The sequence below is a fragment of the Corvus moneduloides genome, chromosome 27, assembly GCF_009650955.1.
Source record: "Corvus moneduloides isolate bCorMon1 chromosome 27, bCorMon1.pri, whole genome shotgun sequence".
Taxonomy (NCBI): domain Eukaryota; kingdom Metazoa; phylum Chordata; class Aves; order Passeriformes; family Corvidae; genus Corvus; species Corvus moneduloides.
The window spans coordinates 327,291-342,231 of NC_045502.1; the positions used below are offsets into that span (position 1 = coordinate 327,291).

At 62.7% G+C, this 14,941-nt stretch overlaps 2 protein-coding genes across 5 annotated transcripts; both read right to left on the reverse strand.

The window, feature by feature from the left end:
• Window positions 1-37: 37 nt before the first annotated feature.
• Window positions 38-4,468, reverse strand: SFTPB (surfactant protein B). 2 transcript variants are annotated; one of them, XM_032091927.1, is made up of 7 exons: window positions 4,074-4,468; window positions 3,405-3,529; window positions 2,745-2,813; window positions 1,976-2,071; window positions 697-1,056; window positions 214-318; window positions 38-127 (listed from the first exon to the last, which is right to left on the reverse strand). In XM_032091927.1, exons 1-7 carry the CDS (start codon window positions 4,120-4,122, stop codon window positions 92-94), a joined length of 840 nt encoding a protein of 279 aa, XP_031947818.1. In that variant the 5' UTR covers window positions 4,123-4,468; the 3' UTR covers window positions 38-91. The 2 variants fall into 2 exon arrangements, with proteins under 2 accessions (XP_031947818.1, XP_031947817.1); XM_032091926.1 differs by having other exon boundaries at window positions 1,976-2,074; window positions 4,074-4,466.
• A 2,844-nt stretch (window positions 4,469-7,312) lies between these two features.
• MXD1 (MAX dimerization protein 1) lies at window positions 7,313-13,781 on the reverse strand. Of its 3 annotated transcripts, none has more exons than XM_032091931.1 (6): window positions 13,647-13,781; window positions 13,467-13,563; window positions 10,547-10,576; window positions 9,551-9,665; window positions 8,844-9,003; window positions 7,313-8,762 (listed from the first exon to the last, which is right to left on the reverse strand). In XM_032091931.1, the coding sequence occupies exons 1-6, from the start codon at window positions 13,717-13,719 to the stop codon at window positions 8,578-8,580; spliced, it is 660 nt and encodes a 219-aa protein (XP_031947822.1). In that variant the 5' UTR covers window positions 13,720-13,781; the 3' UTR covers window positions 7,313-8,577. The 3 variants fall into 3 exon arrangements, with proteins under 3 accessions (XP_031947822.1, XP_031947821.1, XP_031947820.1); XM_032091930.1 differs by having other exon boundaries at window positions 7,313-8,765; XM_032091929.1 differs by having other exon boundaries at window positions 7,313-9,003.
• Window positions 13,782-14,941: the final 1,160 nt, after the last annotated feature.

Below are 14,941 nucleotides of genomic sequence, written 5' to 3' on the forward strand. Positions count from 1 at the left end.
CCCCCATCACACCCCGAAACACCCCAAAACACTGAGGCAGAGCTGCATCCAAGGTTTATTGGGCAGTGCTGGGGGGGGTCCTGGTGTCCCCCTACAGCCAGACGTGCTCCTGGCAGTGCTGCAGGGCCTGTGAGGGGCACAGGGGTCAGTTGGGGGTCAGTTGGGGTGGCAGCCCCCTGTCTCTGTCCCCCCTGTCCCCCTGTCCCTGCTCACCTGGCAGCGCCGAGCGGCCTCTGGGCCGGAGCACCAGAAGATGGGGCCCAGGGCACAGGGGCCCAGGGGGAGGGACAGCGCGGGGGCACCGACGCCCTTGGGGTCCTGTGGGGGGGACACAGGGTCAGGGGTCCCCCAAGGGTGGGGGCACCCCCAAAGCCCCCTCCACAGGGCTGTGCCTTGAGGACTCTGGCACTGTCCTCTTGAGGGAGGGTGGCACTTACTGGGGACCTTGCTGTGTCCCCAGGGCTGGTGGGACTGTGACGCCCCAGGATCTGTCCCCTTGGGGCTGCACCACCATTTGTGTCCCTGGCATGGCTTTTGGGGGCTGCGACACTCTGGGACGTGTCCTTGGGGCTGTGACACTCCCGGATGTGTCCCCTCGGTGCTGTGTAACCCTGGGGTGCCCTGTCACCTCCTGGGGACTGTGCCCCCCGGCCATCCTCTTCGTGTCCCCCTCGTGTTCCCCGCGTCCCCCCTCACCTCCTCCCTGACACACTCCGCCAGCCGCACCACGACGGCCTCCAGCACCCAGGGGGGTGGCAGCGTCCCCGCGTCCGCGTTGTCCCAGTTGTCCCCGTTGCGACAGGCGAGGAACAGGCGGCAGAGCAGGCGCGGGCCCAGGCGGCCCAGCAGCCCCTCGAGCAGCAGGGCCGCGTAGCGCTCGGCCAGGCACTGGCACGCTCCGGCCACGGGCAGCGGCAGCGCCCGGCACAGCCCGGCCACCGCCGCGGCCACCGAGCCCACGGGGACAGCGGCCTCCGCCCGCTCCACGACCTTGCGGCACATCCAGCACAGCGGCACCGGCAGCGCCTCCGGGGACAGCCCGGCCCCGCCGGGGCCCTGCGGGAGGGGACGCTGCAACCGGGGCTGGGACACCGCAGCCGGGGTTGGGACACTGCAGCCGGGGTTGGGACACTGCAGCCGGGGCTGGGACGCCGCAGCCGGGGCTGGGACACTGCAGCCGGGGCTGGGGACGCTGCAACCGGGGCTGGGACACTGCAACCGGGGCTGGGACACTGCAGCCGGGGCTGGGGACGCTGCAACCAGGGCTGGGGACGCTGCAACCGGGGCTGGGACACCGCAGCCGGGGCTGGGACACTGCAGCCGGGGCTGGGACGCTGCAACCGGGGCTGGGACACCGCAACCGGGGCTGGGACACCGCAGCCGGGGCTGGGACGCTGCAGCCGGGGCTGGGACACCGCAGCCGGGGCTGGGACGCTGCAACCGGGGCTGGGACGCTGCAACCGGGGCTGGGGACACCGCAACCGGGGCTGGGGACACCGCAACCGGGGCTGGGACACTGCAACCGGGGCTGGGGACACTGCAGCCGGGGCTGGGACGCTGCAACCGGGGCTGGGACACCCCAGCCGGGGCTGGGACACCGCAGCCGGGGCTGGGACGCTGCAGCCGGGGCTGGGACGCTGCAGCCGGGGCTGGGACACCGCAGCCGGGGCTGGGACGCTGCAACCGGGGCTGGGACGCTGCAACCAGGGCTGGGGACGCTGCAACCGGGGCTGGGGACACCGCAACCGGGGCTGGGGACACTGCAGCCGGGGCTGGGGACGCTGCAACCGGGGCTGGGGACACTGCAGCTCGGGGCTGGGACACTGCAACCGGGGCTGGGGACACCGCAACCGGGGCTGGGACACTGCAACCGGGGCTGGGACGCTGCAGCCGGGGCTGTGCCCCCCCGCACCGCGCTGGCCATCGCCTGCGGGGCCACCGCCACCCTCCCCCCGCTGCCCCCGGGTCCCGGTACCTGCAGGTGAGTGCCGGGCACCTCAAGGACGGGCACGGCCGGGGCGACCCCGGGCTCTCCGTGGCACAGGTTCACCGTGGCACAGACCTGCTGGGGCTTCTGCGGGGCAGCACAGGGTCACCCGGGCACCCTGGAGTGTCCCTGCGTGCCATGGTGTGCCCAAGCCCCCAGCAGCCCGCATGACCCTGGGGGCCACAGTGTCCCCAGACCCCCTTGCCACTCATGAGGTAGAGGACCCGTAGAGGAGGCGATGGACAAGCGCCTGAACCAGGTCCCGGCACGGGATCACCACAAAAGGCAGATGCAGGCACAGAATCCTCACCACCTGATCTAGCACCACCTGCACCAGGACACCCACAGTGACCCCCACAGTGACACCCACAGTGACACCCAGTGACGGCCTCACCACCACCACCACACCCCAGCCACACCTGTCACCGCTGCACCGCTGGTGCCCATGGGTGGCACCTGTGGCATGGCACCTGTGGCCATGGCACACACGATGGCATCCATCCTGTCACCTTGCCACCGTGGCACCTGCTGACATCGGCCACCACTTCTCCCCCCAGCCCAGCACCCACAGTGGCACATGTCACCATGGTGGCATCTGTAACCACGGCACCCTCAGCGGCCGCCACCACCTCATCAGCCACAGTGGCACCTCCCTGTGTGGCACTTGCTGGCACCCACCATGACGCCCAGTGGCACCTGTGCCCATGGCCCCCACGGTGACACCCAGAGTGGCCCCTGACCCCATCCCCCCAGGCACCTCCTCGGTCGATTGGTTGGAGACGCGGCGGAGGAAGCCCACGAGCTGCTGGCACATGGCACAGACGTCCTGCAGGAGAGGACAGCGGGGACATGTGAGACGTGGGGACACGGAGATGTGAGACACAGGGACACGGGGATGTGAGACACGGGGACATGGGGATGTGAGACATGGGGACATGGGGATATGGGACATGGGGACATGGGGATATGGGGACACGGAGATGTGAGACACAGGGACACGGGGATGTGGGACATGGGGACATGGGGACACGGAGATGTGAGACACAGGGACACGGGGATGTGAGACATGGGGACATGGGGATGCGGGACATGGGGATATGGGGACACGGGGATGTGGGACATGGGGACACGGGGATGTGGGACATGGGGACAGAGGGATGTGGGATATTGGGGAACGACAACAGAGGAAGACAGGGACATGGGGAGCATGAGGACATGGGGATGTCGTGGCACAGGGATGTTGGGAGGTGGGACACGGGGACACGGCGACATGGGGGATGCATGTGGACATGGCGTGGGACCATGGTGGGAGTATTGGGACCCCTGTGGAGTTTTGGGGACGTACAGGGGGTACAGGGACAGAGGGAAGGGGGGAGGGACATCAGAGGGGTGCTGGGGACGTGGGGGGGTCTCTCACCACGTCAGGAGGTCCCTGGGTGAGGTGGGGGCAGCGCCCCAGGGCCCCACAGCGCAGCGCCGTCACCCAGTTCTGGCACCAGGCGGAGGGGGGCACCCCACAGCCCCCCCCCGGCGCCCCCAAACCTGTGGCCACTGTCAGCACCCGGCCAGGGGGACCTGGCAATCCGGGCCCCTCCCAATACACCCCCCTCAAGTCACCCTACTCCAACACCAGACCTCTTGGGGGTGTTGGGAACCCTCAACGCACCCTCCCACTCCAATACCCCATCCCGGGGGACCCCTGGCACCATGACCCCCACCTCAGAACACCCACAGCCCCCAAAACTCCACTCCTGCCATCATGGGGGGACCTGGGTGGAAGGAACCCCCCCATTACACCCCCTGATACCACATCCCTCCCCCACCCATCCCTCATGGGGGACCCCCGCCAGTGACAACCCCCCCAATACCCCATCCTAGCCCGAGACCCCAAGAGGGGTCCCAAGGGCCCGGACCCTCACCCAAGGGCCCCCTTCCCCCCTGCCCAGGGGCATCCAGGCATCCGTGTCCCCGTCACTTCACCACAGGGTCCTTAAGGGGGTGCCCAGCCCTGCCCTGGGGGTGCCCAGCCCTGCGGGGACACTCAGCTCTAGGGGTGCCCCCGGCTGTGGGGATGCAGGGGCCCTACCTGGGGTGGTCCCGAGCAGGGCGAGGAGCAGCAGCAGTGCCAGGGCCATGGCGGGGGACAGGGCCGAGGACGGGAACAGTGGCTGGGCCACGGCAGTGCTGGCAGGGCCGAGCCCGTGGCCTCTTATAGCCCCGCAGGCGGGATGTGGCCGCTGGCACCGTGCCAGCGCACGGGGACAGGTGTGTCACACACACGGGGACACTGCGGGGCCTGCCACCCCCGCCCTGCCACTCTGCTGCTGGCCCCATGCCCCGGTGTCCCCACAGCCATGTCCTCATTGGGGTCCCCATTCAAGGGGATCCCTTTTAATATCTCCATGTCCCCACTGAGTCCCCATTGCTGTCCCCATGTTCCCTGTTGGGGTCCCATGTCCCTACTGGGGCTCACATTGGGGTCCCCATGTCCCCCACTGGGGTCCCCCTGTCCCCATGTCCCCACACCCCCATGTCCCCCTGCACTTCTCCATGTCCCCAATCCCCCCACATCCTCTCAGCCCCACCACGTCCTCCCCACCGTATCACCACCTCTCTCCCCTCTGCTGTGTCCCCACACCCCCATATTCCCATGTCCCCTTCGTGGCACCACGGTCCCACACCCCAATACTCCCCCCATGTCCCTCCATATCACCCTCCAATCCCCCCCAGCCCCCTGTGTTCCCCTGGTCCTTCATGTCCCCCCGTGTTCCCCCACCCTGCCATGTCCCTCCAAAATCCCCAATGTCCCCCATGTCCCTCCGGGTTCCCCGATGTTCTCCTGTCCCCACTCCGGTATCAGTATGTCCCCCTCCGTCCCCTCCCGCTCCTGTCCCACGCCCCCTCACCCCATGTCCCCCCCAGTCCCCGAAATCTCCCCATGTTCTGCCCATCCCCCAGCCTCGTGCCCCGCCACCCCCTGGCTGTGGCCCCCTCTCCCCCTCGCCCCCCCGCTCCTCTTCCCGGCACGTCCCTCCCCGGTCACCACCCTGTCCCCACTCGCCACTCGAGAGCCCTCAGCGCGGGCGCGGCCGGAGGGCGGGACCCCAAGGGGGGCACCTGCCCCGGTGAGGCACCGGGAGGGGTCCCAGGGTGGCACAGCCCCCCCGTGCCCCTCTGTCACCCCGTGTACCACCCCCCGTGCCCTGTCCCCCTGTCCCCCCCACGTCCTTCTGCCCCCCTCGTGCCCCCGTGTGCCCCAAATCCCCGTGCCACGCCCCGTGCCGCAGCTCCCAGCGCCAGCCCGCACCTCCCGGCTCTCCTGTGCCCCCCCTCCGGCAGCTCTGGGGCAGGGGCTGGTGCCGGTTTGCTCCGGCTGATCCAGAGGCGACCCCCGGCACAGCCCAGGGACCGGACAAGGGACAAAGCCCCGGCCCCGGGAGCGGCCGAGCCGGGAGCAGCACCGGGATAGAGCCGGGAGCAGCACCGGGATAGAGCCGGGAGCGCCCGGGAGGGCTCGGGGATGAGGAGCGGCGGAGGAAGCTGGCGGGGCTCAGCCGGGAGAGAGGAGGCTCAGGGGCGACCTCACTCCCCACAACCCCCCAGAGGAGGGTGGATCCCCATCCTCACCCTCCCCGGGCCCTTCCTGCTCCCTTCCTGCAGCAATTCCAGCTCACATGTCTCTTTCGTAACGAAATAATTTATTTCCTAACAATCAAACAAGACAGAAATATCCATGGACACAGCAAAGATCTCCTAAAACACGGAATTCCTAAAAAAAAAGCACCATTCTATTGGCTTGACATGGGATTCAGCCCAACAATGGGATATTTACAGCAGGAACGGCTGGAAATGGGATCCGTGTCCACTCCCGACTGCCCAACGGAGCCGAGGCTGGGGTGGATCCACTTCTTGGGAAGCAAAAAGAACAGAAAAAATGATGGAAAAGCACAAATAAGAGGTGTCCCAAAGAATAATAAAGGAAAGGTTGAGTGGAGATGGGATGGCTCCACTAGAAAAATTAGTAAGGATGAAACAAACATTTTGGTGCTTCCCGGGACTGGCGGTTCGGGATCTGCCTTCCATAAGGAAAAAGAAAGGAAAAACAACCCAAAAATGGGTGGTTTTGATTCCCACCCATCCGTGCCCTGATCCGACTCCCCCCACTCCCTGGATTTTTGTCACAACCTATAAAAAAGTCCTTCCTGCAGCTTATTTCATAGGAATGCTGGTGGATCAGTGAATTCCAGGAAAAGGCTGGCACCACCAATGGGGACCCGGAGATTCCGGGTTAGTGCAGCGTTTTGGGGGCTCCCGGAGCACAGCCCGACAGTGCAAAGGGCCAGGAAGGGTCAGTCTGGGAGAGGAAGGAAAAAAAGGGGAAAAAAAGGCGCTGGGAACTCAAAAAGGCACAAACCTGCCAAAACCCCTCATTTGTGCTGAGGCCAAACCTTCAGAATGTCCAAAACCAACCAAAAATCAATATTTTGTACCTCTGGAAGGGTCTTCCCAAAGCGGGGAATCACCTGCCCCGAGGGTTCCACTGGGAATCCCCAGGTGAAGGATGGAGCTTGGCAAAAGCCACCTGAGCCACTGGCCCCCAAGGGCTGATATTCCTCTTTTTCTTGGTGTTTTCCATCTTTTTGCCTTTTTTTCCCTCTTTTTGAAGGCGCAGGGAGTTGAGCTCGGGTGCCCATGGTCTGCAGCAATGCCGGAGGGTGAGAAATTCCAGCAGCTTTAAAGGAAAATTCCTTGTGGTTTGGGTTTTTTTTTCTCTTAGGAGCCAGCACGTAGAAAAAGAGCCAGAACCTGGGGAATTTGGGCAACTTGTGGGGCCTGAGGGCAGCTTCCCACTTCCCCAAGTGAGCCAGGAACGGGATTGGGGTGTTGAAAAGGAAAGGAAAACAGGAAAAGGAGAAAGGGGGAAAGGGGAACAGAAAAGGAGAAAAGAAGGAAAAGCAGGAAAGGAGGAGAAGGAGAAAAGGAGGAATGAAAAAGAAAAGGAAGAAAGGAAACAGGAAGGAAAGGGAAAGAAGAAAAAAGAAAAGAACAGGGAAAAGAAAAAAGGAAAGGAAAGGAAAGGAAAGGAAAGGAAAGGAAAGGAAAGGAAAGGAAAGGAAAGGAAAGGAAAGGAAAGGAAAGGAAAGGAAAGGAAAGGAAAGGAAAGGAAAGGAAAGGAAAGGAAAGGAAAGGAAAGGAAAGGAAAGGAAAGGAAAGGAAAGGAAAGGAAAGGAAAGGAAAGGAAAGGAAAGGAGAAAGAAGAAAGAAGAAAGAAGAAAGAAGAAAGAAGAAAGAAGAAAGAAGAAAGAAGAAAAAAGAAAAAAGAAAAAAGAAAAAAGAAAAAAGAAAAAAGAAAAAAGAAAAAAGAAAAAAGAAAAAAGAAAAAAGACAAAGGAAAGCACTGGAGTCTCCCACTGCTCATCCCCTTGCACTCCATGGAGCATCTCGATGCCTTTCAGCACCTGTGTTTCCTGAAAGGGACTGGCAGAGCCACCTTTGTATCCTAAACCCTTGGAGAGCTCCTTGCCGACTCCTCCCCAGGGCCTGGCCAGCTCCATGGGGCTGGAAAAGCCCTTGGACCAGCTCGAGGGGAAAAGGAAGGGGTTGGAAGCAGAGCTCTCTACATGTCAGCATTCCCAGAGCATCTCTACAAGCAGGAAGTGGTGGGAATGCTCCCTCCAGTGCATTGGGAAACGAACACACACCACGGACAGCTCACGTGTGCTCCGGCTCGGAATCCCCCCTGCCCTCCGGGGCTTCTCTCCCTGTGGTGGCTTCTGGAATCCTCCACGAGGCTGGAAAAATCCCAGATCCGGGGAGTCCCGTGGGGTTATTGCTGAGCAGAGGCATCATCTTTGTGCTGAAGGGGTGGAGAGAGTCCATGGGCTCCCTCCGAGGTAGAAAAAATTGTCCCCGAGACTAGAAGCGTGGAAAGGGAATTCCAGGAGTCTGGAATGCCGTGCCACGGGAGGTGGGACGTCCCATTTGGGTTTAGGGAGGGCAGAAACTTCCCAGCCCGGAGGCGGCCGACCCGAGGGGTGAGGATGGCTCTGCGCCCCCGGAGCGCTGCTCCCCACGCCAGGAATGCCCGGGACGACTGGGATGGGGTGTCCCTGAATATTTAGAGTCGGGGGGAAGGGACCCCCGACTGAGGCTGATCCCTGTGCCCGAAATGCTCTTTGTTCCCAACCTGGCTCCGCTCTGTCCCGGTGGAAACTCCACAAAGGGCCGGTTCTCTTTTCGGATCTGCTCCCAAAACCTCAGCTTTTTGGGTCCTGAGGATCGGGAACGTGATGACGCCACCCAAATGTAGAGAAGATCGGGAATACCGGGCAGTGACAGCCTGGGAAAGAACCCAGGGAAGGCTCTTGAGGTCGCTGTTATTGCCAAGATATTCCCGGGCGTTTCCGCGTGTGGCTGGAATGTAGGGCCTGGCAGAGGAGATTCGGCCGGGATGAGCGGCCGGCGGTGCAAACGGAGCCCCGGGAGCAGCTGGATCGGCGGGACGCTCAGGTTTTTCCGTGCAGGGAATGCTGGGGGGGTCGGTGTGCTGGCTAACGGGATCCCAAGGGAACGGCGATGGGAAGCGCTTCCTAGATCCCGACAGGAAGCTTCCGGCTGCTCGCCAGCTTCGCCCTGGTCCCGCCGGAGCTGGAATATCCCTCGTCGCTGCCGAGGCTCTGGAGGCTCCCGCGCTCGTCCGAGTCGCTGGGGCTGCTGCTGCTCCAGTCCAGGTCGGCCGGGAGGTCGTCCGTGCTCTCCACATCCACATCCATCTCTTCTGCCAGAGGAATGGGAATGGTTGGAGTTCCAGCACGGCCAGACCCCGCGCCGGCCGTCCCCCAGCACGGGCTCTCACCTCGATCCGAGTCAGAGCGCTCGGAGGAGAGGCTGGAGCCGATGCTGTCTATCCTGACCCGCTCGATTCCCAGCTTTTCCAGCTGCCGCTGGAGGTGCCGCTGCTCCCGCTGCAGCTGCTCGATCTGGTGCAGGGCCCGGCGCTCCTGGTCCTCCAGCTTCTGCGGAGGGAGACACGGCACCCTGAGCTCCGGGACGCCCTCGGAACCACGGCACCCTGAGCTCCGGGATGCCCTCGGAACCACGGCACCCTGAGCTCCGGGATGCCCTCGGAACCACTCGGCATTCCCGGCCCAAACCAGCCCGGAGCAGCCACCACCAGCTCCCGAGGCACTCCCGTCTTCAACACGCCTGGGACGTGGAGCCATGTGGATCCCAACTCCCGCAGTTATCCCAGCCCAGTGCTGGTACTCTCCCAGTTACCCCAGCCTGATCCAGCACTCTCCCAGTCACCCCAGCCCAGTACTGGCTCTCTCCCAGTTATCCCAGCCTGATGTCAGTGCTCTTCCAGCTATCCCAGCCCAATTCAGCACTCCCCCAGTTACCCCAGCCCAATCTCAGTCCTCCCCCCATTATCCCAGCAGAATCCCAGCACTCCCTCCATTATCCCATCATGATGCCAGTGGTCTCCCAGTTATCCCAGCCCAACCCAGCACTTGCCCCGTACTGGGATGCTGCTCTTGGCACTGATCCCATTTTCCAGCTCACCTGGATGTGGAGCCTGGCCCTGGTGAGGAGGCTGAGCGTCGTGTGCCGCCCGGCCGCCGCTCCCAGCGGCACCAGCCCCTTCAGCCTCTCCAGGCACAGCCGGAGCTGGGCACGCCTGGAACGGGAGCACACAGCTGGATCAGCTTCCCCAATGGCATTCCCACCCCACTGGTGTGGAAAACTGGGGTGGTGGGAGCTAAGCCTGACCAGGAGCCTTCCCAGCCCCCGTGGGCTTCCAGAAACTGTGAGAAAACTGCAGCCAGGCAAAAGGATGTCTTGGAAAAACCTCATGGATAAACCCTGCTGGCAACCTGGGCTGTTGGGATGATCCCAGGCAAGGAGATGCCAATAACCTTGGAATTCTGGGCGAGAATATCCACTTTTGGTCATTCTCTTCCCAAAAAGGTTCCACCTCAGGAATGCTGTTTGGTTCCTGCTGACAGCTGAAGCTGCCCAGGCTAACACCCAGCTGCAAATCCCTTGGGAGTGCTTCCTTTCCCTATTTTTAGTAGGAACAGGGTGGTTTTGGATACAAAACAAAACCAGGTCCCTGCAGGAGCACTGACTGTGCTCCAGGAATCCTCCCTCTTCCTGTAACGTGTGGATTTTCTCCACATTAACAGGTAGGGTGTTAATGCTGGAGGGAAACTCCAGCTCCTGGAGGAAATCCCTTTATCTGCTGAAAGCAGGGATGCTCCCAGCACATCCCAGTTTCCCTGTGTCCATTACTCCAATCCCAACATGTAGGTCAGATCCTCAGGAATGGGCTGTAACACCCATCTCTGAACCGCCCGATCCCGGGCAGCTCCAAACGGATTTTGCAATGACCTGCTGGTCTTGTTTGGGATACACTGGGAGTGAACAAGGTTTCCTCACCCAAAGGACCTCGGGATGACAACATAGGCAAAAAAAGTGGGATTTACTCAGGACAAATCTCAGCTGGAATACCTCTGGAAAAGCAATAATTCCCCCCAGCCCAGCTCCTCTGGCACTCACCTGTTCTTTTCCATCTCATTGTGTGTCGACCTGGAAAAGAAGGAAGAAGTTAATTCCTCTGCCTGATTAGGGATTAACAGTTGGGATTAACATGTGGGAATTAGCAAAGGCTCCCTGGAAAAGATGCAAACCCGAGGGGCTTCCAGAGCTCCATACCCAGGGATGGTGAATGGTGGGATGCAGCTGCAGAAATTGCCAGATAAATGGCAATAAAAGGGTCAGGAAAACCATAACATGGGATTTTTATCCAGAGACTCAAATTTAGAGTTGGGATTGGGATTAACAGTGGTATCAGTGCTGGAAGTTGCTCCATCTGGCACTGGGCAGCATCTGAGTGGTCGTGTCTGACTCCAAGATCTGGCTCAGGACTGAAACTTCGAATGTCCATGATGCTGGGAAAAGGTGGAAAACACAAGCTATGACTGATTTTCCCTCCACTGAAATCCAGGAAAGAAGCCACAGGAGGCCACACTGCTCGTGCTCCCAGGAATGGTGCTTAGGGAAGAGCAGCCTCCCTGCCTACCGACCTCCTAAAACCTACAGAGACCTCAAGCAGCTCCACTCTAATTTGGGAAAAACATCGTTACGTGCCTGGAAACATAAATGTGAGAATAACCCACAGGCTGTTTGGAGGGGGGTGTCTACTGGGATAGCCCCACGAGATCTGGGAGTGCTGGAAAAACAAGGGATGTCACCAAAGGGAAAATAAGGGATGGACCAAAGGGAAAATGAGGGATGTCACCACCACAGTAGTGGGAGATGCTCTCTGAGGTCTCCTTCGCTTTTCCAGCAGCCCTTCCTGATGGATCACCCTGCTCCAGTGGCTCTGTTGGCTTTCTGGCAATATCGGGGCCACACCTCCCACATCCCCAAAAATGTTTTTCCCACTCCAACGGCCGGGATTATCCTGGCACAATGGAAGGGCTCAGCTCTCCGGCTCCCGTGCAGTCGCTCCATTAAATGTTTTCCTGGATAAATCCATATGTTTCACACCCAGCCCTTTACCAAGGGGTTGCCATGGGCTGCAGCCTTAGGAGTTTTTTCCTTGATCCTAAATTATCCAAACACTTCCCCAGCACTGGTATGGGCAGGGGTGAAGCTCCCATCACCTCCACAATCACGAATTACAAATCCATCCTCTCTTCCACCTGGATCCTTCCTGGAACAGTTGTTTTCTCTTTTGGCTTGCATTCACCATCACCAGTATTTAGAAAAATATGAATTAATTGATGGATTTTAATTTTGGATAAAATAAACAGGGACAGAGGGGATGGCAGCTTCACCCCGGGGCAGGTGGAGCTCCCACACCTGTGGCTCCCACATCCTCTCCAGAGCGATCTCGTGCCCACAGAGTCACTGATTATGATTCCCACCAGTTTAAACCTCAGCTGATCACCAGCTTTCCCTTCAGAATATGTTTTTTATTCCTGAAAACCGTAATAGAGTGGCCTGAAGCAAACAAAATATTCTGAGAAGGAAACCTGGAGCGTGTCCAGGCAGGACAAACCCCTGGATTCACCTGGAGCCTGTCTGATTCAAGCCCAGTGGCCTCAGCTGCCCCCCAAGGGGCTCCTGACACCCCAAACCCCAGCGTGGGCGGACACGGAGCCGCCCCGGCCCTGGGAGACACCAGGAATCCCAGCACGGACAAATCCAGGTGGATTTTTTCCGGCAGCTGCCAAAGGTCGGCTGCCGTGGCGTCGCGCAGACGGGATCGCTCCCAACCAGGAAAGAAGTGACAGATGTGGTGCCATCAGGGCCTGGCTCCTCCCTGGCACGATCTGGCGCCGGTGACGTGTTGGGATGGACCTGCTGCCCCTCACAGCTTCCCCTTGGCTGGGGGCACATCCTGGAGCCAGCCCTTCCCAAAATCAGCTGAGGGTTCCCCCACCACGAGGATCCAAGTGATTTTAAGGTTATTAAAGGAATGGAATAAAGCCTCCAGGATGGTGGGATTTGCTCCTGAAATTCAATGTGGGTGCTTGGAGCCAACTTCCAACTCAGAAAAAAGGTGGTTTAGAATTTAAAATCAGCGAGGAATAAGAAGGAGGAACAACCAGGGGGGAATAAAGGGGAGGAACAACCAAGGAGGGATAATGGGAGGCTGTAGTGGTTTGGTCTACAATCAGGGTGGGTTTCAGGGTGGATAATTAAGGAGGTGACAGGAGGGTCCCCTCCACCCCTGCCAGGGCCCTGTGACAGCAGGACCTCTCTGGGCTGGTCACCCAGGGACAGAAAGGTCCCACCCACGGTGTCAGACACCTGGTGACAGGAGGACTTTGGTGACAGCAGAGCCCCACCCAGTCCTGTCACACACCCAGGGACAACTGAGCCCAGTCACCTGATGACAGGAGGGTCCCCCACTGCTGTCACCACCCAGTGACAGGAGGACCTCCCTGTACCCCAACCACCTGGAGACAGGAGGGTGCCCCCGGCTCTGTGACACCCCCAGGGGCGGCGGGGGGCCGCTACCAGAGCCCGGGGACTGGGGGGTCACCCCGGCCCGGCCACAGGCCCAGTGACAGCAGGGCCTCCCGGGGCCGGGACACCTGGGGACAGGAGCCCCCTGGGCCTGTCACACTCCCAGAGACAGAGGGACTTCAGCAGAGACTGAGCAGCGTCCTGACAGGAGGGTCCCCCCGGCCCTGTCACACACCCGGTGGCAGCGGGGCTCCACCAGAGCCCGGGGACCGGGGGGGTGACCCCGGCCAGAGGCCCAGCTCCAGGGGCCTCGGCGGGCGCGGACACTCGGACACGGAGCCCCCTCGGGCCCGTCACACACGCCCAGTGACAGCGGGGGCTCCCCGGGCCCGGCCGCACGGTGCGGGCGCTCCCCGGCCGGGCCAGGCGGGACCCGCAGCCCTACAGCGGCCGGGCCCTTTCGGTCCGGTTCCCCCGCCCCGCCCGGTGCTGCCGTCACCTGCCGCCGCTGCCGCTCCTCCGGGTCTTGGCGCGGCGCCGCGGGGCCTCCCCGTCCTTCCCGCCGGGCCGCAGCGAGGCGTAACCGTGCTCGGCTTCTGCGGAGACACAACGGCGGGCGCGGGTCACCGCGGGGCCCGGCCGGGGGCACCGGGGCCACCGAGGGGGGCGCGGGGGGTACCTCGCTCCCGCCGCTCCAGGAACTCGGCGGCCTCCAGCAGCATCTGGATGCCGAGGCGGGGGGGGGCGGCCATGGCGGGGCCGGGACGGGCCGCAACCGGCGCCGGGGGGGTCGCGGCGGCCTCTGCCCGCCCCGAGCGGCCGCTCCGCCAGACCCCGTGCGCGCCACGCCCCCGCCGCCGCTCATTGGCGGATGCGGAGGGAGGCCCCGCCCAGCGCCACCGCTGATTGGAGGATGAGGGGCGGCCCCGCCCAGCCTCTCCACGAGCGGTCGGGAAGGGGCGTGGCCGCGCCTGAGAACACGCCCCCGATCGCCGTCATTGGACGAGAGCGCCACGCCCTCCTGCCATTGGTCCGAACCCCCGCGGCGCCCCGCCCACACAGCCGGCCCCGCCCCGCTGGCCGCACGCGCTGCCCTGACTCACTTCCTGCCGCCGAGCCAATGGCGAGGCCGGACGGGGAAGGGGGCGGAGCCTCGGCTACGTGGGGCAACGTGAGGCCGGCGGGGACCCCCCGGACAGGGACCCCGGGATGGGGAGAGACCCCCCGGGATGGGGAGAGACCCCCCGGACAGGGACCCCGGGATGGGGAGAGACCCCCCGGGATGGGGAGAGACCCCCCGGACAGAGACCCCTCGGGATGGGGAGAGACCCCCCGGGATGGGGACAGACCCCCCGGACAGGGACCCCGGGATGGGGAGAGACCCCCCGGGATGGGGAGAGACCCCCCGGACAGGGACCCCGGGATGGGGAGAGACCCCCCGGGATGGGGAGAGACCCCCCGGACAGGGACCCCGGGATCGGGAGAGACCCCCCGGGATGGGGACAGACCCCCCGGACAGGAACCCTGGGATGGGGACAGACCCCCCGGGATGGGGACAGACCCCCCCCCGGGATGGGGAGAGACCCCCCGGGATGGGGACAGAGCCCCCGGGAAGGGAACCCGGGACGGGGACAGAACCGCCCCGGGAACGGGGACAGACCCCCCAGACAGGGACGCCGGGATGGGGAGAGACCCCCCGGGATGGGGACAGAACCTCCCCGGGAACAGGGACAGACCCCCCCGGGAACGGGGACAGACTCCCCCCCCCCGGGATGGGGACAGACCCCCCGGGATGGGGACAGATCCCCCGGGATGGGGACAGATCCCCCAGGAACGGGGACCCAAAAGGGACAGGGGCCCCTGGGACAGGAACAGACACCCCCCCAGAGCTGGGACACCCCCACCCCGGTCAGGGGTCAAACCAAGATGGTATCAATTCCCAAGGATTTGTGTGAGGGGGAATCGAGGCCCTGC